This window comes from Canis lupus, chromosome 8, assembly GCF_003254725.2.
Source record: "Canis lupus dingo isolate Sandy chromosome 8, ASM325472v2, whole genome shotgun sequence".
Lineage (NCBI taxonomy): Eukaryota > Metazoa > Chordata > Mammalia > Carnivora > Canidae > Canis > Canis lupus.
The window spans coordinates 64934803-64961377 of record NC_064250.1 but is presented as its reverse complement, the minus strand read 5'-3'; the positions used below and the strand labels follow the sequence as shown (position 1 = coordinate 64961377).

Sequence of the window (26575 nt, the reverse complement as noted above, 5' to 3'; positions counted from 1 at the left end):
TATAAGTTGCTGAACCCATACTCGGGTGACTTCCAGTGACCACATGACTTTTTGTGACCTGACAGGGACCAGAGAGCCAAAGACCTGTTCCATCCTGAGGAGGGGGAAGGAGATAGCCTTCAAGCCTCTACCCTGACCACACACACTGGAATCAACTGGGAAATGATAGAAAATATCGATGTGTGCTTCCAGCTGAGACTCTGATGGGGGCACCTGGGGGCAGGGCAGAGGCAGCAGGTCTTAAAAGCTCCCAGGGGATCCTAATGGCACCAACATCGGGAGCTCCTGGGGTTAGACTAGTCACTGTTCCCTACAGCATGAGACAAACACAAGACCGAGCTCTTGAGCCATACATGTGCTTGTTCATCATGGCCTTACAGCCTCCGACTTGAGAGGAGCGCTCCTGGGCCCTCTTCCTGCCCACATAGTACATTCCTTAAATGTTCACTCTCTTGTCTCCTCATGGAGGTCTCAGGGTCTCTGCACATCTCTTATTAACTGTTCAACTCTACGGGGTGTCTGGGGATCCAGGGGCTGTTGCAGAGCGGGGCAGGGGTGTGTCCAGGGTGGAGGAATGGGTGGCTGGGTGCCTCCAGGGCTCAGAGGTGATGTGGGGTCTGTGAGCTGAGTGTTCACATCATCAGTGTCCACAGCCTCTTCCAAACCCCCAACATATAACCCCACGAGCCCACAACAGCGAGGGCATATCTGCATCAGAGCAATGGCCTGATCCCGGGTGTCCACCTTCTCCTTCCATAAAGGGTGTCTTTGTAATGCTTAGCCTTTGAGAGGCAAACCTTTCTGAAAGGCTTATGTTCTCTGAGTCTTTGAAAACTGGAAGCAGGAATCACAGTTCATGAGACTGAGGAGGGAGAGAAGCTTTTGGAGTCACAGGAAGCTGGTTTCATTCAATTAATCAAGCTAATTGATCAAGCAGGTGTGCACTTCCAGCTCCACTCCTGCCTCCTCATGCTTCTGGGCTCCGCTGGGGCTGGGATCTTCCCAAAGTGCTACTTCAGTTATAAACCACTCCCTGCTCCACAACCTGCAACGGCTCCCACTTCCCACTGATTAATATAGACTTCCCACTCAACAGTCAGCACCTCTGTGACTTGGCGCTGGCCCCCGGTCCCAGCTGTCCCATGCCCCTACCTTCCCTCTTCCTGGCAGAGTCTGTGACTACATTCCGGGCCTCCCTCCCTCCTGCCTCTCTGCCTAGAATCCACCAGGGAAGATCTGTCTGTAGTTCTACTCCATCAGACTGAGGTCCTCAAAGTCCTGAGGATGACAGGTGTTCGGGGAGGGGGGGGGTGTGACTCCTTGAACGCACTGTTTCCCTGTTCTTGTCTTTTCACCATACACATCCATCTTGTCTCACCCCCATCCAATCATCTAACAGAAACTTGCTGAAAGCCTACTATGTGCCAAGCGTCTTGGTCCACCCAGCCCTGATAGATTCCCTTTACTGGGCATAGCCTGGCCCATCCCATCCCAGTCCTCTGGAAGCACCCAGAAAGAAAACCTACACCCTATTCCACTTGGTCACCAGCACCCCAGTCCTGGGGCCTGGCACGGAGCTTGGCACAAGGCAGGTACCCAACTTTTGCCGAACAAATAGATGGAGGCATTAACATTTCCCCATTAAAATTGTCCGCTGCTGATGTGCGGGGACAGCAGCTGGGTGACCTGCACCTGGTGGTCACTCCACTCTCATACCACATGGTGAGCACTCCCCGCGGCCAAGCACTCAATGCTGCAGATAAAGAGCAAAAGTTCCCACTCTGGTGGTTGATGGGGAGGACAGAGCAACATCAGAAAGCAACGCACCCTGGTGAGACCATTTCCTGGAAGAAGCAGAAGAGGTGACTCATCTTTAGATATGTCCCCCGTCCCTTAGAGCATGTCCTCTCAGGATGAAGCAGTAAAGGAGGAAACCCCAGCAGCTGTGAAAAACTACCCAGCCCCAGATTTGAAACTCCGTGCTCCTCCTCCTAATAATGGTGTATCCTGGGCAAATTATTTAATCTTTCTGAAGTTTGCTTTCCTGATCTGTAAAAAGAGGAATAACAAACGGGGCCCACATCCTAGACTAGTAAGGATTCACTCTAATAAAGTGTGCAAGTGGCTGGCACACAGCAGGTGCTCAACAGACCTCTGCGTCTCTCCCCCTGTGATGGCAATCATGTTTCTGTTCCTTGCAACTCGCTCGGAACTGGGCATGTAATCAATGCCCAGATATCTGTTGGCAGGAATACAATCACCACACAAAACTTGAGAGTAAACAAAAAAGAGACAGGAAAAAAACAAAAACAAAAACAAAAAGAACCCAAGCTCTGTGCAAGCTCGGACTATATAGATGGTGCAAAGCCCTGTTTATTTTGTCAGGTTACCATAGCAACTGCGGAGGCTCCAGCCAGCCCGGGGTTAGCAGTGATCAATTTATCTCGTAACCATGGACACAAGCTGTTCAGTGGGATCCAGAGGGGGCAGGCAGAGACAGACGTGTGTGAGCTCCTCTGTCCCCTCCAAATAAATCTGGTGAAGCTGCTCCACTTATCCTGTGGCTAAAGTCACCACGGTCTAAAATGATGCCTGCATGACAGTTTTTTATAAACATGGGCTTAGGAACAGGCGACAGAAAACTAGGCAAAAAAAGACCAGTGTAGCTGACAGAAGCAGAGAACATTTTGGAAAATTAAACAAGTGGCTGCAGAGAGCTGGGATCTGGAGCCACCCTGGGGATCCGGCATCCTTCCATGACTGTTCGGGGACTCGCTGTCCATACAGCCTGGATTTGGCTACTACTTTTTCAACAGGCTTCCATCGGGGTGAAATTTGGGGGAGGGAAAGGGAAGCGTAGTCTTAAAATCCACTCCCTGGAAAATTAAACAGCAGCAAGTGGGGCTCCTGGCCCACATGCAGGGGATGGAGGGGAACTCCGGTGGCCTTCCTACCTCTGGGCTCCCAACATAATCGACTCAGAAGGTGCAAGATCTGAGTTGATTATGGGGCTCAGACTGGGGCTTTCTTCTCCTAGAGGAAACGTGGCCTTCCCTGGAGCCAGACTGTCCCCGGAGCTGGGCCCCCGGAGAGGCCACAGGCAGCTCCGCAGAGCGCAGAGCGGGTGTCTGTCTGCCTTTGTTCTAGCTCAAGAGCTGAGCCAAGAAACGTAAGGACCACCCAACGCTCCGAACTCCAGGGGGTCCTCCTTCAGCGAGGGCCCAGGGATGAGAGGTCATCTGTGTTTTCCTGCCATCGGCAACCTGTTCTGTGCGAAGGGAAGACTGATGGTCGCGTTGGGCACTGGTGGATACAGGCTCAGCACAAAGCAAAAAAAAAAAAAAAGGATAAAAGAATCGCTGCGCTTTGGCGCGCGGCTGGTCACAGAGCGGGTCTCACCTCCTTCCTCCCTCAGGCTGCAGGGGCTGCGGTCTAGGGGACAGTGGGGGGGCGAGGTCTCCCGCGCCTCGGGAAGATGGGGAGTGGACAGCGAGGCAGCCCGCCCAGCCGGGTTTGCACGGATCTGGGCTGCACGGCCTTGGGGGCGTCCTGGGTCCTGCAGGGGACGGCAGGGAGGGGCCGACCCGCACCCCCAGGCCCCTGGCGCTCTGGGAACGGGTGCACCCGGGGCGCTCGGGGCGCACGGCCCGCCCCACCCCCGGGCGCCGCGCTCGTCCGCCTCCCGGTCGGGGATGCCCGGCTCCGGACAAAGGACAGGGGACGTGGAAGCCCCGCGGCGCCACCGCCCGGCTGGAAACCTCCGGCGAGCCCGTGGCCCCGAACCTCCCCAAACTTCGCAGCCCAGGGCGCGCGGGGAGGGCGCCCCGTTACCTGCGCGGCCATAAAGGACAGATCCATGGTGTCGCCGCTGCCGCCCGCGCGCGGGTCCTCGCTGCTGCACCTGCTGCACCTGCTGCACCTGCTCCTGCTCCTGCGGGTGCAGCCGCCGGCACAGCCGGCCCCGGACCCCGCGGCGCCGCCGACCTCAGCTCAGCAGCCCCGGGTGGCGGCTTCGCGGGCTCGGCGCGCTCGGCTCCAGACCCGGACCCCGCAGAGGCGGGGGGCGGGGCGGGGCGGGGCTCGGGGGCCCCCACGTGACCACCCCAGCCCCACCCCGAGGGCGGGGCCCGCCGGAACCCCTGCGCGCTCCGGCTCCCCTCCAGCACCCGGGCCCCGAGTGGGGAAATTGAGGCCGGGGGTCACCCGGCCGGGGTGGGGGAGCGGAAGCCCTCCTGGACCTCCAGCACAAGGCGGATGGCGCTGCGTGGGGCTGGTCTGCCTTGCTCCCAGGCTTGGGGATCAGGGTCAGGGACCAGCCTCCTGGTGTCCTTCCGGCCCTAGAATGGGGCAAAAAAGGAGGTTTAAAGGCGAGCTCGGCTTGTTCTGCATTGCCTTGCCTTGCCTCACTTTCCCGAGCAGAGATTCTAGGTTCCCTAAGAGTAGTGAGAGCAGACAGCTGCTAGCATTGCTCCTCACCAAACCCGGGGTCTGGGGCGGGGGCGAGACCTGCACCGGGTGGACCTCGCACCCCTGCATCCTCGCGCCTGGGTGGAGACTGTGCTCCTGGCGGGGGAGGGGCGGGGAGGCATCCCCGGACATCTCACCTGGCAGTTGCTCCGCAGACCTGAGGTTTGTGCACTTACCCGCATGGCAGGCCTGGACTTGCTTGGGGGTTGCACCCTGACCTCTCCAGTACTCAGCTCTGAAAACAGGACAGGAGCTGGGAGGGTGACAGACAGACGTCTGCCTCTTTGCTTGTTTTGGTTTTATTTTTTGAAACCCAACCCCCCCCCCCCCAACACCTTGTAGTCAATACCTATATCAGACTGTATGTCCTTAGACAAGGATCTTCTCTGAGTCCCAGTTCCCTCATGCACCCCAATTTCTGAGTCCATTCTTCTTTAAAAATATTTCATTTATTTGAGAGAGATTGAGAGCAAGAGAGATCACAAAGGCAGAGGGAGAAGCAGACTCCCTGCTGAGCAGGAAGCCTGAGGCTGGGTTCAATCCCAGAACCCTGAGATGAGACCATGATCTGAGCCTAAGGCAGCAGCTTAACCCACTGAGCCACCCAGGTGCCCCCTGAGTCCATTTTTATTTTATTTATTTTTATTTTTATTTTTTTTCATTTTTAATGCCTATTATGTCCTGACCCAGAACCAAACTATTTAACCACAATGCCCTTGAGGAGAGGAAACATTCTCAGGTTGCCACACTCAGAGTAACAAGAAGGAACAGAGGATTTAAAAGGTTGTCAACAACAGCTTGAATGGAGGTATTTAAATCACTCCATTGATGCATAATTTATGTAAATGTACCTATATACACCCTTGTAACCAGAACTATAATCAAGATGTAGAACATTCCACTCACCCCAAAAATTCCCTCTTGTTTCCCTTGTAGTCAACCTCTATCACCCACCTCCAGCCTCAGATAAGATAGGCCATTCTTATCTATCACTAGAGATAAGATTTGTCTTTTCTAGATTTCTATATAGATGGACTCATACAGATTGTATTTTTTCCTTGTCTGACTTCCTTCTTTCAGCGTGAGGTTTTCGAGAGTCATCCGTGGTGTGGCACATACAGGTAGTTACATTTTGATTGCTGAGTAAGGTTGCTGTGTGGGGATGGACCACTCTTGTTTGTAGCTTTTCTTCTGCTGATGGACCCTTGAGTTGTTTCCAAGCTTTTGGCCATCAAGACAGAAGTGTTGAACGTTCGAGATGCCTAGGTGGCTCGGCGGTTGAGCGTCTGCCTTTGGCTCAGAGAGTAATCTCGGAGTCCTGAGATCGAATCCCACATCAGGCTTCCAGAATGGAGCCTGCTTCTCTCTCTGCCTATGTCTCTGTCTCTCGTTCTCTCTGTGTCTCTCATGAATAAATAAAATCTTTAAAAACAATGTTGGACATTGGGGTACAGGTCTTGGTGTAGACATCTTGTTTCCATTTTCAGATTGGAGAGGCTTCCTTGTGTGTTTGTAACGGACTGCCAAATTGTCTTACAAATTGCTCATACATTTCGCATTCCCACCAACAGTGTGTGAGAATTCAGTTGCTTCACGTTCTTACCAACACTTGGCATTGTTGTTAACGGAGCCGTTCTGGTGGGTGTAGAGTAGTGCTTCATTATGGTTTAAATTTGCATTTTCCTGATTGATGATCTCAAACATCATTTTCACTTGCTCACTCTTGGATATTTGTCTCTTTTCTTTTGCAAAGGGTCTATTCTACTCTTTTATACACTGAAAAAAAAAATTAGATCAATTGTCCTTTTTTACTATGGAGTTGTAGGAGCTCCTTACATGTTTTGGAAACAAGTTCTAGGTCAGATATATATACTGCACACAGTCTCTCTGGGCCTCTGGCATTTTTCATTTTCTTAATGGAATTTTGTCAAAGAAAAGTTCTTAGTTTTGATCAAATCCAGTTGGTTTTTTTTTTCTCTTTTATGGTCCATGCGTTTTGTGGCCTAAGCAATCTTGGCCTACCCCAAGGTCATGAAGATTTTCTTTGTGTTTTCCTCCTAAAGTCTCAAAGTTCCTGCTTTTATGTTCAGGTCTCTGATCTATTTTTGCTTTTATATGTGGTATGAAGGAAAGCATAAAGTTCTTTTTCTTTTTTCCTTTCCCAAATGAGTGTCTGATTGTGCCAACACTGTTAGTTGTTATGGCTACCTTTCCTCCACTGAGTTACAGGGGGTGAACCAGGACTAGATTTAAGACACAGACTTTAAGGTGGCACTCACTCTCAGGTGCCAATTCTGCACTTACATGACCCTGGGAGTGAGTATCTCCTTAAATTTTGATTTCCAAGCACTTTGTTCACCTCCTCCCATGGACTAGTAAGCACCTCACAAGCAGATGTGCATGTCGGAAATACCACTCTGTGGCTTTTCCTTGGCCACTTCATCCAAGCGTGTGATGATCCAGGGAGGACACCAGACCTCTGCCCTGAGCTCCAGATGGGCACATCCATCTGTTTACTCAGCAACTTCTGCTGGATGGCTAATGGCATCTCAAATTTAACCTGGCCAGCACTGAGCTCTGATTTCCCCCTTCTGTCTGTTCTATCACAGGCAGATAATGACACTTCCCAAGTCCTCCAAGAATAATTCAGCATGTCGTACACTGCACTAGGGTGCCTGGCAGACAGGCAAGTGGGGGTTAAAATTCAGCCATGTTCCTCTTGCAGAATTTTGTGTGTGTGGACAAGGGGCTATGTCTACCCAGAAAGCTGAGTATCTTTGCTCTTTTCCCCAGAGCCCTCATAAGGGCCAGTAGATCCAGTCGTCGTCTTCTTCTTCTTCTTCTTCTTCTTCTTCTTCTTCTTCAAGATTTTATTTATTCATAGAGACAGAGAGAGGGAGAGAGAGAGAGGCAGAGACACAGGCAGAGGGAGAAGCAGGCTCCATGCAGGGAGCCCCACGTGGAACTCAATCCCAGGTCTCTAGGATCACACCCCAAGCTGCAGCTAAACTGCTGCGCCACCGGGGCTGCCCAGATCCAGTCTTCTGACTCCTTTATACCCTACTAACCCTCTCATTCACTGTGATTCCCTACAGGGACACAGTCATTGCTCTTCATTCTGCTTTCGGCCGGCTGTCTTTCTCCAGATATTCCTTTGATGGTTCAGGTTTCTTTCTTTCTTTCTTTCTTTTTTTTTTTTTTTTTAAAGATTTTATTCGTTTATTCATGAGAGACACACACAGAGAGAGAAGCAGAGACATAGGCAGAGGGAGAAGCAGCTTCCCCTCAAGGAGCCCCATGCGGGACTCCATTCCGGACCCCAGGATCAGGACCAGAGCCAAAGGCAGACACTCAACCCCTAAGCCATCCAGGCATCCCTGATGGTTCAGGTTTCAGTTCAAAAGCTACTTCCTCCAGGCCTTCCCTTACCTTAAGTAATCTATCCTTAAAAAACAAAAACAAAAACAAAAACAGAAAAACCTTATTTTTTTTCATAGCATTTTTCCATTTTTTAAATTTATGTACTTGTTGGAGGAGCAATTTGCCAGGGCCCTGAGCATCCCAAGTTTTAAGTCGCCTGCATGCTCTGGGTCCTGGCAGCTTGGAATGGGGATAGAGGAAGTAGATGTATCTATGCATGGTCTACTTAGAGGATTTGGGTCCTGGGAACAGTCTCCAGACTGCCCTTCTGCCGAGTACTGGTGTAGAATCCATGTTTGCAGAGACTTGGGGATCCTGTGAGGGGAAACATTCCATTCCTGGAATGACTTTCAGCCTGAAGGCCACAGCAGGGGAGCCCAACCCCAACATTTCGCCTCATCTGAGACCTAGATAAAGAGAGCACAGGGCCACAGTGACCCTTGAGGGCATGCCCTCCTTTCCTGGGAGGTCCTTAAAAGGGTTTAAGAATTCATGAGCTTCTCACTGAGTGACTTGATCAATTATTCAAGGCACATCACAGGGGCAGAGATGGCCTAGGACCCACCCTTCCTGCAGCGGACAGAGAAAATCCAGCAGCGGTGGAGGCAGCAAAGTGCACAGGAAATCCTGCTGTCCTTTGAGACCTGTCTCTACTCTCCCTCCTCTGTCGACCTTTGCTGCAAGACACATTTTTTTTTTTTCTGACCATTCGAATGCCGCAGGGTGATCATTTCAAAAAGTGATCCCACCAGTGTCTGGATTATCAGGCAGGTGCCCCCTGAATCTCATTCTCTGGAAGGGGGCATGCATTTGAGATTATACATGCTTCCTGAATGACTCTGATGCCGGCTCATCTTCCTTTAACCAAAATTAAGCCTTTTCTTCCCCAGCCCTCCCCAAGACTCTGTGTAATCAATTGCAATTCAGTGCTGTTCCATTTACCAGGTGTTTTCTGAGCACCGACACTACACTAGGCATAGAATCTCACATACATTGCTTCCAAAGCTCAGAAAACACAGCCTCAGAGATGTTAAGAAACTCACTCAGGTGGCTCAGCAAATATGGGCCAAGCCAGGATTTGAACCCAGATCTAGCTGATTGCAGAGTCCACGTGCCTTCTGTGCTATGGTTCCTGCCTATCAAGGACCTATATTTTTAGTTAGACCAGTGAGAAAACAAATTATCACAAAGTGTTGAAGAATTCATTCATTGATTTCTTTACTAAATATCCCATTTATCCATTCAGTATGCATTCCCGGAGCACCTGCTGTGTGCCAGGCACTGTGTGCCTCAAACACATGAAGACAGTGGAGCAGAGCTTCCACAGCAATGACAGGGAGCTGCAGTAGGGTCCGAAGCCCCCTGTTTAGGGAGGCTGGAGAGTCAGGTTTACATCTGCCTGTATGTAGATGGCTCTGCCACCTGCCAGCTGGAAGCCATCGGGCAAGCTACCTAACCTTTCCTGATCCAGGGCTTATTCATCCCTAAAAATAGAAGATTGAATGAGATGGTGGGAAGAGGGCCTAGCACTGTACCTGGCACATAGTAGGTGTACTGTCAATGGAAGGAGAGATGGAAGCTTAGTTTAAAGTTCACATGCGGTACCTGGCTGGCTCAGTCCAAGGAACATGTAACTTTGATCTCGGAGTTGTGACTTCCAGTCCCACATTGGGTGTACAGATCACTTAAATAATAAAACTAAAAAAAAAAATGTTCATGGTGGGGGGGATAGGAAAGGTGTTAGTTTTATATGGAGGTTGCTCATTTGCTTGTTTATTCTAGTTTAAACATCGGTTCTGCTAGAACAAGTCCACTGAGGATTACAGAACAAGAGATAGGATGATTTCTTATTTATTCAAGAAACTCACCAGCACCTGGCAAATACCTGGCTTAAATGAAGTGCCCTGGGAACATTTCCTAAATGAACAAACTAATGAGCTAATAAGCATTTATGGTTGACTAAACAAATAGATGAAATTAAGTAGGGCAATATGGGAAATGGAAGGTCTCCCTCCAGCCCCCAACTCTTCCCCACCCCTACCCCATGGACTTACCTACTTTCCTTTGCTGGTGCACACACATCAGGGCTGATATTTAAAATAAGTGAATGCCAGATGCTAGAAGCTCACCTGTTGGAGGCATTGTTTCTTCTTTGGTGCAGGCTTCCACAAGATGGGAACAGGACTCCTGGGCCATTGCCATGCCCACATCTCCTAGCACTGTTTCATATTATGAGGGCAGAGAGACCCTCATAATGAATCATTTATTCACTCCAAAACAATGATGAAGCTCCTACCGAGAGCCAGGCACTGTGCCAGGCTCTCTGGCAGGTGAATACATCCTCACTACGTTCTAGTTCCACAGGAGGGAGATGTACCCGGTTGATAAATGAGGATGACTGTCACCCAGCATTAACACAGTACAGACCTGCACTGTCCAGTACAGTAGCCACTGGCCACATGTGGCTACTGAGCCCTCGAAATATGGGCAGTAAGCACAGCAATCAGACAAGAAAAGTAAGATAAAGAAAAAGTTAAACTGGCCTTCTTTGCAGATGACCTAATACTGTACATCAAAAACCCTAAAGACTCCCCCAAAAAACTATTAGAAGTAATAAATGAGTTCAATGGAGTTTCAGGATGCAGAATTAATACCCAGAGATAGTTATGTTTCTACACACTAATAACGAAATAGTAGAAAGAGAAATTTAAAAAGCGATCTCGTTTACAATTGCACCAAAAAGAATAACATACCTAGGAATTAACTTCACTAAGGAGGTGAAACACTTGTACTCTGAGAACTATAAAGCACTGATGAAAGAAATTGAAGAGGACATAAACCAGTGGTCATGGATTGGAAGAATGAGTATTGTTAAAATGTCCATACCAACCAAGGCAATCTACAGGTTTAATGTAATCCCTATCAAAATACCAATAGCATTTTTCACAGAACTAGAACAAATAATACTAAAATTTGTACAGAACTCCAAAAGACCTCAAATAGCCAAAGCAATCTTGAGAAAGAAGAACAAAGCTTGAGGTATCACAATTCCAGGTATCATAATCAAAACAGTATGGTTCTGACACAGAAATAGACACATAGATTAGAGGAATAGAAAGCAGTGCTGAGAAAGAAACTGGAAATTATATGGCCAATTAATCTTCAACAAAAGAGGCAAGAACATGCAATGGGGGAAAACACAGTCTCTTCAATAAATGACGTTGGGAAAAAATGGACAACAACGTGCTAAAGAATGGAACTGGGCTACTTTCTTATATCATATACAAAATTAGTTCAAAAAAGATTAAAGACCTAAATGTGAGACCTGAAACCCCAAACTCTTAGAAGAAAACATAGTAATTTCTCTGCCATCAACTATAGCAACATTTTTCTAAATACGTCTCCTAGGGCCAGGGAGACAAAAGCAAAAATAAACTCTTAGGACTACTTCAAAATAAAATGCTTCTGCACAGTGAAGGGAACCATCTGCAAAATGAAAAAGCAGCCTACTGAATGGGAAAAGATATTTGCAAATGATATAAATGATAAGAGGATAATATCCAAAATACATAAAGAACTTACACAACTCAATGCTAATAAATCAATCTGATTAAAAATGGGCGGAGGACCTGAAGAACATCTTTCCAAAGGAGACATACAGATGGCCAACAGACACATGAAAACATGCTCAATACCACTAATCATCAGGGAAATACAAATCAAACCTACAGTGAAATATCACTTTGCACCTGTCAGAATGACAAGACAAGAAATAACAAGCTTTGGCAAGGATGTGGGGAAAAAAGAACCCTTGTGCACTGTTGGTGGGAATGGAAATGATGCAACCACTGTGGAAAACAGTGTGGAGGTTCCTCAAAAAATTAAAAATAGAAATACCATACAATCCAGTAATTCGACTACTGGGATTTACCCAAAGAAAATGAGAATACTGATTTGAAAAGATATATGCCCCTTTGTGTTTATTGCAGCATTATTTACAAATGCCAAGATATGGAACCAAACCAAGTATCCACTGATAGATGAATGGATAAAGAAGATGTGATGTATATACACCACGGGAGATTACTCAGCCATAAAAAAGAATGAGATCTTGCCATTTGTGACAACATGAATGGACTTTTTTTTTTTTAAGATTTTATTTATTTATTCATAAGAAGCACAGAGAGAGAGAGGCAGGGACACAGGCAGAGGGAGAAGCAGGCTCCATGCAGGGAGGCCGATGTGGGACTCGATCCTGGGTCTCCAGGACCACACCCTGGGCCGAAGGCGGCTCTAAACCGCTGAGCCCCCCGGGCTGCCCAACATGAATGGACTTAAAGAGCATTCTGCTAATGAAATAAGTCAGACTGAGAAAGACAAAGACCATACGATTTCACGTATATGTGGGATCTAAAAATCAAATCCGGTGAATAAACAAAGAGCAGAATCAGATGTATAAAATATAGAGAACAAATCGATGGTTGCCAGAGATGATGGGCAAAATGGGTGAAGGGGGGATGGGAGATGCAGGCTTCCAGTTAGGGAATCAGTAAGTCATGGGAGTGAAAGGCACAGCACAGGGAACATAGTCAGGGATATTGTCATTAGTGTTGTGTGGTGACAGATGGCAGCTACAGCTGTAGCAAACATAGCATCACATATAGAGATGTTGAGTCACCATGTTGCATACCTGAAACGAATGTAACATTGTGTGTCAAGCGTACTCAAAAGAAAAGAGAAAGAAAAAGAAATGCGGCAAGTCGGATTTGAGATAGGAGTGCAAAATACACACAGGATTTTGGAGACTTCGTATAAAAAAAGTAATGATTTTCAATATTGATTGCATGTTGAAATGACAATACTTTGGATACACTGGGCCAAATAAAATGTATGATTAAAATTGATCCCACCTGTTTTCTTTTTTTTTTTTTAATTTTTTTATTGGTGTTCAATTTACTAACATACAGAATAACCCCCAGTGCCCGTCACCCATTCACTCCCACCCCCCGCCCTCCTCCCCTTCTACCACCCCTAGTTCGTTTCCCAGAGTTAGCAGTCTTTACGTTCTGTCTCCCTTTCTGATATTTCCCACACATTTCTTCTCCCTTCCCTTATATTCCCTTTCACTGTTATTTATATTCCCCAAATGAATGAGAACATATAATGTTTGTCCTTCTCCGACCACCTGTTTTCTTTTTGCCTGTTTAAAACATGGCTGCTAAAAGAAATAAAAAATAAATAAATAAATAAAACATGGCTGCTAGAAAAATTCAAGTTGTGTATGTATGTACCTTGCATTCTATTTCTTTTTTTATATACATTTATTTTTTATTGGACTTTAATTTGCCAACATATGGCATATCACCCAGTGCTCATCCCATCAAGTGCCCCTCACTCCAGTGCCCATCACCCAGTACCCCCAACCCCTGCCCACCTCCCCTTCCACCAACCCTAGTTCGTTTCCCAGAGTTAGGAGTCTCTCATGTTCTGTCTCCCTTTCTGATATTTCCCACTTATTTTTTCTCCTTTCCCCTTTATTCCCTTTTACTATTTTTTATATTCCCCAAATGAACTTGCATTCTATTTCTGTTGAGGAGTCCTGGCCAGAGCTGCTGTGGCACTGGGGTGGGATGCAGGAGGGTGGAGGGGTCTGGGCCAGCTCTGTGGCCTTCAGGGATGGGCTGGATGAGCAAACAGAAGAACAGACAAGGGGGGGTCCAACCCCGGGGGCAATTTTAACCATAGTAAGTCCCCAGCTTCCCAAGTAAACCAAACAGAGAGGCATTTCAAATCCAGCCTTGCTTCTTGTGCTGTCTGGGGAAGGCAGCCACCTGCCCCACCCTGACTTCTCAGGTGGGGACGGAGTCCTCGCCGGGGAGCTGGGACGGAATGCTTACTCAGAAATCCTAGCACCCTGCCTGGGTCTCTCACACACAGAGAGAGGGAAGGGTCTCCCTCTCTCCTTTCTTGCCAGGCCACTGCCACTTGCTTCTCTCCATAGGAAACTTCCATAGCACCAGGCACCGCCTCCAGAAGGTAATTGCTGTTTCTGCTTCCTTTGTTGGCTGTGCCTCTAGAGTCTGATGAACTGATTTTAATTAAAGCGCTGATTGCATCGGGAGGAAATGGTGGGGGACACGCGGGTCTGCTGGGGAGGGTGGCAGGCCTGTGACGCCACCCGAGGACGCTTCTTCCTCCAGCTCGGCCTGCCCGGGCAGCTGCTTCCCATCCTCTCCCATTAAGTCACAAGGACGATGATGATAGTAATCATGCTGTCACCAGGCTGCTCCCATTTTTCCGCACATCTCTTTCCCAAGCTCCTTTGTGTCCACTTCTTGGCCACTCCAGGCAGCAGCCCTGCCAGGATGAGGTGTCTGCGTGTGGGAGGCACCGTTCAGGGAGCGGAAGCAACTTCCCCCAAAGTCTCGAGCTGATGAGCAGAGGGGCAGGACTTGAACTCAGCATCTGGCTTGGTGATTTGTTCACTGCCCCCCCTTCATATCCCTACTCCCTGGGGAATAAGAGGGGTCCCCAGGGGACTTCCAGGCTCAGAGCCCAGCCACATTTGGCCTCTGCCTCTATCTAGACAGCTATGATCTCTGGGAGCCTCGATTCCTCCATTGTGTCAAATTGAGCTAATATCACCAACCCCACAGGACAGCGGGAACTTCATAGAAATCAGCACCTCTATGGGACAGAGCTCGGCATATGCTCTCGCGTGGCTTCTTGTGACACCTTGGGTCTGCCCCTGCAGTCCTCAGATTCCTCTTTCGAATTTCCCTCTGACTCCTCTGCTCTGGTCCTGCTGAACTGTTATGACAAATCCAGACAAGACCTGTTCCCTCTCTCTCCAAACCTTTGTCCTGCTCCCATCTGCCTGGAACCTGTTCCTCCCTCCCATCCCTGCCCCTCCTGCCTACATCCTGCTCATCCCTCATGGCTCCATGCAGACACCCTCTCCTCCAGGAATCATCTGGGGAACAGGTGGTGCCTGGTTTCTGTGCCCACGCTCATCAGAGCGCTCGCTGCCCACCCCATGGCCTCCCACTCCGTGAAAGTTCTTGGAAGGTACACACCTGGCGTCCTCACTTCTAGGTCCCCTGGAGCTGTCTCCCAGACCTGCGCCCAGAAATAACAAGAGGACTCTGGGACCAGGCCTGGCTTGGATGTTATGGATTAAATTGTGTTTCCCTCCCCCCACACATACTCAAATATGTTGAAGTCCTAATTTCCAGGACCTGTGAAAGTGCCCTTACTTAAAAGAAGGGTCTTGCAAGATGCCATTAAGCTAAAATATGGTCATTAAGGTGGGTCTTAATCCAATGTGACTGTGTCCTTATAAGAAGAGAAGAGACCAGGGTCATGTGATGATGGGGCAGAGGAAGCCACACAGCTGCAAGCCAAGGAAGCCCAAGGACCGCGGGTCGCCACCAGCAGCTGGGAAGAGAAGGAAGGAGGTCCGCCCAGACTCACAGAAGGAGTACAATTCTGCTGACACCTTGATTTCAGGCTTCTAGACTCCAGGGCTGTCAGAGAATATATTTCCCAGCGGTGCTGGGAAACTAACACAGATGCCCAGCCCTCCAACCAACTGAACTACGGGAATTGTGCTCCAGTTTCTTGGACGATGGGGATGGTAATTATGGGACTGACCTTGGAGACTTGTGGGCTGTATAAATGAGTTAACAGCAAGAAGTCTAGGACGCAATAGGTGCTGTACAAGAGTCAGCTGCTCTTATTCTTTGTAATAACAGGTGCTCAAAATTTTATGTTGAAAAAATAAGCAGATGAAAGCCACACAGTGGGTGGTGCAGGACTGCTCACTCCTTTTTCCTTGCTGCCCTCCAGGTACAGCTGCGATTGAAGTTTAGAAACTGAGAGTAGAAGTGCATCATTTGTGTCTGTTCAGCCACCATTCTCTCTCTTCTGATGACAACATCCCCAGTTTCCTTGGGTCATTCCTGTCCTCACCTCCCTGTCCATGTGGCTCAGCCAGGACTGATGCTGCCCTCAGCTACCTCAGGAATTTGATTCAGGGACGAACATACAATCCCAGATTGGTCCGATGAGAGTCATCCCTGGCATTTTACCTGGAAAGAGAAGCTGTCTCTCTGTGAGGTTGCTAAGCTGGTAGGCTGCAGGTCTGGAGGGGCCAGCGGTCATCTTCCCACCCAAGCGGACCCACAGGGAAGCAGAGCTGAGAGATGAAGAGAGAAAGTTCCCAGTGCCATCATTCGAGCACCTGGATCCTGCGGTCCTAGAAGGTGCATCGACTTCTGGACTTTCCAGCTACTGGAGAAAATAAATAAGAATGCTGTGTCCTGAAACCAAAAGATCTGGCTCAGGATTGAAACTGATAGCAGACGTGGGGGTGTTGCAAGTAACGGAACCTAAAATGAGGGATCGGCTGAATGAGAATTTGTGAATCTACAGTGGGGAAGTTATTTGGAGCAAACCAGCTGATTGAGAGTAGCTTGCTTCTCCTGGGACAGGAGCCACGTGCCTACTGGTACTCACTTTAAGAGACATGGAGGAAAAAGGATATTGGAACAGGACTTCAGTACTTCGAAGACAGAGATGAGCTTTGCTAGAAGCTGGCCCACCCCAGACATGCTGGAGAATAAAAGCTGGCTTTCTGAGAGTTTTTCTGCCCATGGCTAGTGATACAATTTGATGAGAGTCAGATAAGAGAACAGGGGGAAGCCTATTTGTCATCTGTAGAAATTCCCAAGCCATGGTCTGGATGCCAGGACCACCCCACCCCACCCCCAAGCAGAATTCTAACTTTGGATGCTGTTCCGAGGACTTGCCCTGAAACGAGCAGACCAGAATCTTAACAAACTTGTCAGATCATTGGGCTTCTAGAGAAGTCCCTGTACTGGAAAACTGAAAGCCTGAACTATTCATCCCTGGAGGCGATCCCAGGGCCTTGAACCTACTCAATCAGAAATTGGATTGCCAAGGACATGCAGCTTTCAAAGAATCGTCCTTCTTGACCTGGCAAAGAGGGTCAGCAGATGAGGAGGATCTCCTCAGAGAGCAGAGGTGGGGCAGCCCAAAGAGACCAACCAAGGACTTGTTCACTGCCAGGAGGGAGCCCTTGTATTATATTCCTAGGGTAAACAATATGAACAAGTGGTAGTCTTATATGGTTTCTCCTTGTCTTCTTTTCTCAACGGGAGTTTTGTTGCAATTTTTCTTTTCCTGTCTCCACTGCCATACAAGAGAGATGTTGAGAGAGAGAGTTAATTTATCATTCAGCCGTGCATTAGCTGGACATCTGGAAATCATACTCAGATCTAATCGAGATTAACGAAATTCACCCATGGGTCGTGGACTTGGATCTGGATCTGGACATGCCTTTAGGTTGTCTCTGGGGCAGGGGGAGAGGGCAGTGTTTGGTTGTACATGATTTTGTTGCATCCTGGTAGGTGGAGACATTTTTTTTTAAGATTTATTTATTTATTTATTTATGAGACACACACACACACACACACACACACACACACACACACAAAGAGAGAGGCAGGCAGAGACACAGGCAGAGGGAGAAGCAGGCTTCATGCAGGGAGCCTGATAGACTCAATCCCGGGACCCCAGGATCACGCCCTGAGCCAAAGGCAGGTGCTAAACTGCTGAGCCACCCAGGGATCCCCAGGTGGAAACATTTTGAAGATACGGGAGGCTGTGGTATGTGCAAGTTGGAGAGTCGAAGTGTAGGGTGGAGTTGACATGTTGCTTTTACCCCCACCGCCATCAACCATCCTTGCCTTTTCTCCTCTTGGCCCCCTGTTTTTTCCTGTGGGGGAGAAGCCCTTCCCAGCTCTCACATAGAATACTTGATCATATTGACAGCTTCTGCACCACTCACCTTCTCAGCCTTAGGGGTTGCTCCATGATCCAAAACCTAGACAATCAGTGATTACAACCCAGAGTCCATCAGGGATAGACACATTATTTCCATAAAAGTCAAGCAAGTACTTCCTCTGAAACCACTAGGGAAAAAGAGGTTCCCTTTCCCCTGAGGCCACGAAGGAGGCGGAAGGCGAGTCTAGAGCTGCTGGTAGCATCTTGCTCCGGTGAAGGGAGAGCCTGCCTGAAGGCAGATGTAACCAGAATGGGAAGATGCAGTGAGACAGACTTTTGACAACAGCCTCTGAGCCCCTGGAACTCTGAAGCCCTGGAACCTGCAGCTAAAGTGAGCCAGTAAATCTCTTTTGCTAGCCAGCTTTAATTGAATTCCTGCCATTACAGTAGAAAGAGTCTTGACATATAAGAACTCAAGCTGATTCTTGGGGTGAGGGCATTGGGATAAAAGAGCCTTGGGGGTTTCTCTAAGGATATCGTCTTCAGCATTCTTCATCCTCCAGCTCCATGTGAATAACTCAGAAAACCCCCGCCACTAACTGCAATATTTCCATAGCTGTGTGAACCCAACAGAAATGTGGACCTAGATAGCCACTGGGGTGTGGAAATCTTCACTGCTTGACTGAATTTAGCTCTCTTCCTCCCATATGGGATGTATATGAGTGAACATAATTATCTTTGAGTCTAGAGGGTAGTTCTTAATCTTGATATCATTTCAAATACCAAAAAATCACAAGAATTCTGTGAAGCACTCCCATAAGCCACCCAGATTCACCATTGACTAACATTTTGTTGCATTAGCTTTATTATTCCCTCTCTCTATATATATCCAAATTATTCATTTTTTTCTGGGCTATATGAGATTAAGGTTGCAGGTATTGTACATCTCTAACTCACAAAAATTTATTGTGTGTTTTTAATAACAAGAATATTTCTTATAGGGATCCCTGGGTGGCGCAGCGGTTTAGCGCCTGCCTTTGGCCCAGGGCGCGATCCTGGAGACCCGGGATCGAATCCCACGTCGGGCTCCCGGTGCATGGAGCCTGCTTCTCCCTCTGCCTGTGTCTCTGCCTCTCTCTCTCTCTCTGTATGTGACTATCATAAATAAATAAAAATTTAAAAAAAAAAAAAGAATATTTCTTATAGTATGATGATCAAAATCAGACATATTAAATATTATTATTTTTTAAAGATTTTATTTTTTATTCATGAGAGACACAGAGAGAGAGAGAGAGAGAGGCAGAGACACAGGCAGATGGAGAAGCAGGCTCCCTGCAGGGATCCCAACATGGGACTCGATCCCGGGTTTCCAGGATCATGCCTTGGGCCAAAGGCAATGTCAATGACTTTTGGTCATTTTTATGCTAACCCAGGATCCTGTTTTGGGATTAAACATTGCATTTAATTTTACTTGCTTTTTCACCTCCTCTAGCCTGGAGTGGCTCATGAGTTTATCTTTGTTTCTCTTGACATTGGCATTTTTGTTTTGTAGAATATTTCTTAGGTGGTATCTTAGTCTGCTTGGGTTGCTATAACAAAATACCATAGACTGGGTGGTTTATAAACAACAGAAATGTATTACTCACAGTTACAGAGGCTGGAAGTCCCAGATCAAGGTGTCATCTGATTCTGTGTCTGGTCAGGCCCCATTTTCTAGGTCACAAATGACCACCCTCTAGCTGTGTCCTTACATGGTGAGATAGACAGCGTGTTTGGTGTCTTTTTTTATAAAAGCACTGATCCCATCATGAGAGCCTATCCTTATTATCTCATCTAATCCTGATTACCTCCCAAGCCCTCATCTTCTTGGTTTAGGGCTCCAATATATACATTTGGAGGGACATAATTTAGTGCAGAGCAACTACTTTATTTTGATATTCACATTGTCTCAGATTTGTCCATTGGAAACCCCTTCAAGTTGGTTCACTTTGGTTTCTGTGTCCTTTTTACTTTCTTTCTTTCTTTCTTTCTTTCTTTCTTTCTTTCTTTCTTTCTTTCTTTCTTTCTTTCTTTCTTTTTCTTCCTAGCACTTACATATTATTGAGACACGATTTGATGTTATAGACCCTGTCACACATTTTTTGTCCCAGCCTGAGCCAGACATTTTTCAAAGAAGCTTTGGCTTCCTTCAATGTGACTCGTTTTTAGAAATCAAGATCTAGCAATCATTGAGCTTTTGAATCCAGAGTGAGGCAACTTTTGAAACTCTGATGAGCTTTCTAGAAGTCCAGAGACCTTGGGGAAACTCAGTTGCTCATCTGTAAAATGCAAACATTTTCCAGTTCTTTCAACCATTTTGTTTTTAGCTATGGTGTGCTCCATTCAAAGAAGCCCAGTGGGTAAAACAGATGTGACAGGGTGAGTGCTTGAGAAATTAGTTGTTTTCTGGCTTGTTGGGGTGCTGGGGATACTTCAATAAGAGTGAAGAGGGATTTGTCCCCTTCCTTATCCCAGCAGGATGGACAGCCAGGCTTTGAGTTCCAAGGTGGGGACTCCCTTGGCTCAAATATGATTCAATGGCTTTTGTATTTCACAATTAAGATGGTTCTTCTCATAGAGGGAGAGGCTGTTTATTTCTGAGCTTTGAGGATGAGTATGCAGTGGCTGTGAGATTGGAAAAGGTCAGAGTTTGCATATTCCCAAAGTGGAGATGCCTGAGCTCTTTTCCTAAAAACAGCCTCTGTCCTTGGTGATGATGAACAAAGATACCATGAAGTAGGGAGCTAGGTCTCTCCCCAGATTTTGTGGTCTCAGTAAGCCTTGGGGTTTCTGGTCTAACTGAAAAGAGAAAGAGGGAGGGAGTCCTCCAGTGTTAGATATTAGAAACTTCTTAGAAACTTCTATGAGAAGAACTCAGAGCTGGATCTGATTTGATTTTATTTGATTTTTTTTAAATGTGGAATTTTGTGTGTATATGTGTTGGTTGGGGGCTATTAATATTTAGCATATAGATAAAAGGATAGTTCTCTTGTTGAAGCGGGATAGCTAAAGTGTATGGAATTTTCCATATCCTCTGAACACTCTGCTGTGATTTGACATGTGGCATCTCCATGCCTAGGTCTGGGTGTTGTAGTGGAGATATCTCAGGACCTGGAATTCAAAGTTTTATTTGTAAAGCAAGAAAAATAATAGTACATCATAGGATTTTTTTAAATGAATGTTAAATGAGAAGATCCATGAAAAGTGCTGCTCATAGAATGTGCTTGATAAAATAGCTGCTATTCTTAGTTTACTAGTTAACATACTTACTCTTTGATTCACTCCTGGGGCTCCAGGTCTTTGCTCTTTTCAGTGTGTTCTTCAAGCATTGGCCTGCTTGACCCACTTCCTGGTCTTTGACTCAGATGTCCTATGGATGGATGTCCTAAGTAAATGCCAAGGCCATCATAAATTGACCATCTTCAGTTTTTCCATAGGGAGCTCTTGTCTCATACTCTGCACATGTCAACCAACCTTGACATCAACAAGGTGAGAGGGTGAGCTTGGGCGTGTATATTTGAGCCACTGGCTCCATCTTGCTTTATTTGCCAGAAAGGTGCCACCTTGCCTTGTTTTGGAAAGAGTCCTCTGCCACCTGATGGGACACAGCTGGGTATTGTTGGCATCCTGCCTTCTCTCAGTATTGTACACACCAGGAGGCCTGGGAGAAGCAGGCATGGGAAGCAGAAGAGAATCCCAAGGCAATGGTCTTAATTCCCAGTAATGGATATCATTTAACTAGGTAATTGTTTTTCAAGCTGAAAAATCATCACTTTGGGTATCTACTGTTGTATTCAATCCAAGTGAGCCAGCATTATCACCATGGCTGCCTTTGTGGGCCTGCTGACCGGGACAGCACATCTGTCCATTCCACACCAGGGAGGAGTTGTAGGGCTTCAAGATGAGACCCTGGGGATGTTTTACAGCTAATGAGGTGGAAAATAGCAATGCTTAGGGTCTGTGTCCACATCATACCACTTGGACTCAATTAAAGACTATTTTTCAATTGCCACAGTGGTGACCAAAATCTCACAAGTAGAGTGTGGTGCAAGAAAGGCAGCTGACATTACAACACCTTTCCAGGTGTTTTCTCCAGACACCCTTAGGGGAGCCTGGTGTGGTAGAAAGATCACAAGCTAGATGTCAAGAGGCTTAGGATCTCACCCTGCTGTACAGCAGCTGGTCGAGGGACCCCAAACTTCCCCTTTCTAATAGGGCTGGGTTAGAGGTCTATGAGCCTTTCAGAGGTGGTGCAGAGCTGTGGGCAAGAGTGCCTGAGGTTGACTCAGCTGATCACAGTGTTCTGCACTGCACTTTTCTCTCTTGTAAATGGGGATGATCACAGTACCTGTGCCATTGGTAATTGTGAGGATAAAATGAGATGAGGAATTAAAGCAAGTCGCTCATACATAATTCTGAGGAGCTATTTCTGCTTTATTTCCTATGCTTTTAATGTAGGCTCCACAGATGGTCTACATTGTTCCATGGAGAAAGTCCTATGCTATTCTGGAGTTGTTTACCATGTCCTTCCTTTCCACATTTTCTTCCTAGAGACTCTGTTCCATCTTCAGCTCTGGTACTAAGAGTTCTTGTGATCCTGCCCATAGCTTAATAGATGTCTAGCTGGAAGTGCATCCATTAGACACTCCCTGTCTTAAGAATTTAGCATTGAAGAGAAGGCTGGGTTATCAGTCATGAGGGGCTTGGCAGAGTTAGCACTGAGAGAGAACCCAGGTGGCAAGCAGAGAGCAAGTTAAGAGAAACCACACAGCCTGGGAGAGATAAATGTAGAGATTGCATTGAGTTAGAGGTAGAAGGGATAGGGAGTGCAATGTTTAGGATGTAAGTTAAGCTGCCATGGTAGAGAACCAAAACCAACAGTGAATTAAACAAGACTGAAGCATATTCTCTCACACCAAGTAGTCCAAGTTGGTCAACTTGGCTTCAGTCTGAAAAATTGCTTGAGTGTGGGCTCCTTCCATCTTGTTGTTGTACCATCTCTTGATGTTGTCCTTGACTTCATGGTCTAAGACCCCTAACCCCACTCCATGTCTGCCTTCTAGCTATCCAGTTGCAAAGAGGAGACTGGCATATTTCCAGTTTCCATGTACTCCCTACACTTGATATCCATGACCTTCCCTTTGACATTTTGTAATCCCATTTGTATTTTGGCTCATCTGAGTAGATTTCTATTCCTTGCAATCAATATGTCTCTAGCACATACTAATTCTTAGAAAAAAAAATAAGTCAATGAATCAAATTGTTTTATGTCTAAATTTTCTCCCCATAATTCAGAATCAGAAATATAGTTGCTATTGTTAGGACTTTCACTGAACTGAGCACCTAGGCTCAAACACCAGGCTCATCCTATTACAAGGATGTGGAAACTAACGTTATTTATCTTTATACTGTCAAAAGAATGGCAGGAAACATTTGAAATAAACATATATAAAAAATGAAATAAAATATATATTCTTATATAGTATATATATTTGAAACATTTGCAATATATGTATTTTTTATTGTAGGTAATTCCTTTTACCTTACCATCTTTCCACCCTTAAGAGTAGACTAGGTGGCTGAGGCTTATAGCCTCAGGGGAAATTATTGATCTCTAGGAGAACAAAGTTGTCAATTGGGTTTATACGTACATTATTTTTATACTCATAGCTAAGGCAACAGTCATGAAAGCCAAGGTTTCAATCGATTGTAAAAGCAAGTATCTTGTTCAACTTCCAAAGGCATCTTTCCAAAGATAACACTGTTTGCCAATTGGAGAATGACATGAAGGAGGGCACAGAAGTTAAGAAGGAAGTTGGGAGCAAGATACAGCCATTCTGGAACACGGCCTGGAGACAGCTGTGATGACATGATGGATAGAATCAGTGGTTTCCAAAGGCATTTATGAAAGATGGTTAAGAAGTGGAGTCAAGGGCAGCCTGGGTGGCTCAGCAGTTTAGTGCCACCTTCAGCCCAGGGCGTGATCCTGGAGACCTGGGATCGAGTCCCATGTCGGGCTCCCTGCATGGAGCCTGCTTCTCCCTCTGCCTGTGTCTCTGCCTCTCTCTCTCTCTCTCTCTCTCTCTCTCTCTCTCTGTGTCTCCCATTAATAAATAAATAAAATCTTAAAAAAATTGGAGTCAACAAGACTGGGAACTGATTAGGTGTGGGAGACTAAAAAAGATGATGTCTGGGTTTCTGGTGTGGCCAGCCTAGTGGGTTATTTTACCATTCTTGAGATGAGGACCCTGGAGCGGGAGAAGGGAGGAAGCTAAGATTCCACTCTTAAGCATGTTTCTGTTGAGGGGTTGGTGGGCCATCCCAGTGATGATGTCTGGCAGGCAGGCACACCCATAGTTCTAGGGCTCATTGAAAAGAATCCCAGAATGGAGAAAGAGAGGTTGGAGAAGGGCTCCAGCAGATAGATGTCTGATTTCAAAGTTTGTGAGCATAGATACTCAGAGACTGAGTCACCTGGAGGGATTGTATATTTAACATCTACTACACAACTACTGCATGCCACACACTGTACTAGATACTGAGTATTCCACAATTTATTAATTCATCCATGGTTGCTTCCCTTATAAGTGTAGTGAGTCCTTCCTAGTTTCAAGACTCCATGGCTAAATGTATGTAAAAAAAAATGTGTGTTTTTATGTCACCTTGGGAAATTAATACTTCCTAGGGATTTCAAATTTGCAGAAAAAACCTGCACGAATCATCTGTGCATGATAAATAAAGCCTCCAATTGTGGTAATAGGTTATCCAGCATTGCTGAAAAAAATATCAGCGTTGCTGCCCAAAAAACCCCATGTAGCTTTGCAATCGAGACTATCACCTACTTCATGAAAGGCAGGATTGTTGGAAACAAGATAAATGAGCCACAGAGGGGATAAATATCAGCTCATTCAATTGACCAAACAGGGCGACAATGCTGGAGACAAGTCTTTGAATAAAAAAGTAATCAACCTGGGGACTTCTCAGTGGCTCAATTGGTTAAGCCTCTGCCTTTGGCTCAGGTCATGATCTCAGGGTCCTGGGATTGAGCCCCACATTGGGCTCCCTGCTCAGTGGGGAATCTGCTTGTCCCTCTCCCTATATCCCTCTGCCCATTTGTGCTCTCTCTCTCTCAAATAAATAAAATCTTTTTTTTTTTTTTAAAGTAACCAACCTTAGACAATGAAACTGGGTAGCAGTGCTCAGTATTCAGGCCCATACTGGGCTGTAGAGGAGATGTTCTAGGCTGCTACTGGGTAGAAGAATCCCTAAGGGTTATCTATGGTCAGCAGAGTGCTAAGGATGAGACGTGACCTAGGACGACGTGACGTCTTCAAGGAAATAAAAACATCATTACATGATGCTTACAGGAAGCAAGTATAGAAATATTCATTGAAGTATTGCTATAATAGGAAAGGAAAGCAAACAACCTCAATGATCACTAATTAAGGAATGGATAAATAGATTAGGATATAGACGTAGTGTGTGCTCTGAAGGATTCTAAAAGTGAAGTGGTGTTCCAAACACTGACATGCAAGATTTCTAAGACATTTAGATATTTAAAAAATTACTCACATTTTATAGTGTTATAAGGCACATAAAGTCAAATTTATCCTTTTCAGTGTACAAGTCTGTGAGTTCTGACAAATGTAGGCAGTCATGTAATCCCCGACATTATTAAGATACAGAAGATTAAGAGCCATCATCTAAAAAAAAAAAAAAAAAAAAAGCCATCATCTCCCCAAAGCACTTCCCACCATGTTCCTTTGTAGTCAACTTCTCCCCACACCCCCAGTCACAAGCAACCACAGACCTATTATCTATCTGTACAATTTTAGCCTTGCAGGAAGGTCCTAGAAATGGGATAATACAGTGTGCAGCCCTTTGAGTCTGGCTCCTGTCACTTTACCTAATGAATCTGAGGTATAACCGTGGTGGTGTGTGTCTCACCAGTTCCTTCTCTTTGTTATTGTTGAGGAATATTCCACTGCATGCACATACCAGTTTGTTTATCCATTCTCCACTTAAGGAACTTGGGTGATTTCCCCTCCTCCTTCCTCCTCCCTCCTTCCCTTCGTTCTTTCCTTCCCTTCCCCCACCCTCCCTCTCTCCATCCTTTTCTCTCTCTCTCTTTCCTCCTCTTCTTCCTGCTTGGCAATTACAAACAAACCACTATAAACATTCATATACAAGTTTTTTAAAAATTATAATCATAATTCGATTATAAGTCACATCTCTTAAAATTTACTATATTAAAAGTATATAATTCAGTGGTTTATCATGTATTTACAGAGTTGTGCAGCCATTACTACCATCTAATTCCAGAACATTTTTATCACACCAATGGGAAACCCCATATTCATTAGTATTTGTTCCCAATTTCCTCAGATTGTGGCAACAATTAATCTGTTTTCTCTTTCTATGGATTCACCTATATAGGACATTTCATGGAATGAAATCACACATAATATTTGGCTTTTTGTGCCTGGCTTCCTTCACTTAGCTTAATGTTTTGAAGGGTCATCAATATTGTAACATGTGTCATTACTACATTTCTTTTTAGGGCTGAAAATATTCCATTGTATGTATAGACCACATTCTGTTTACCTACTCATCAATTGATGGGTATTTGAATGTTTTCACTTTGGGGCTATTGTGAGCAATTCTGCTATGAACGTAAATGTGTAATTTTTTTTATAGATATATGTTTTCATTTCTCTTAGAGTAGAATTGCTGGCTCTGATGGTAACTCTATATTTAACTTTTTGGAATTGGCAAACAGTTTTCCAAAGCGGTTGCACTATAGAACAATCTCTAAAATAGATCACGTATTAGGGCATAAGAC

General features: G+C 46.1%; 1 protein-coding gene across 1 annotated transcript in view; it reads right to left on the bottom strand.

The window, feature by feature from the left end:
- Positions 1–4063, bottom strand: part of C8H14orf132 (chromosome 8 C14orf132 homolog) — a 47717-nt gene extending 43654 nt beyond the window's left edge. The window contains exon 1 of the mRNA XM_025443060.3: positions 3832–4063. Within this exon, the coding sequence (XP_025298845.1) occupies positions 3832–3858 (27 nt within the window). The 5' untranslated portion in view covers positions 3859–4063. The remainder of the gene's footprint in view (positions 1–3831) is intronic.
- Positions 4064–26575: the final 22512 nt, after the last annotated feature.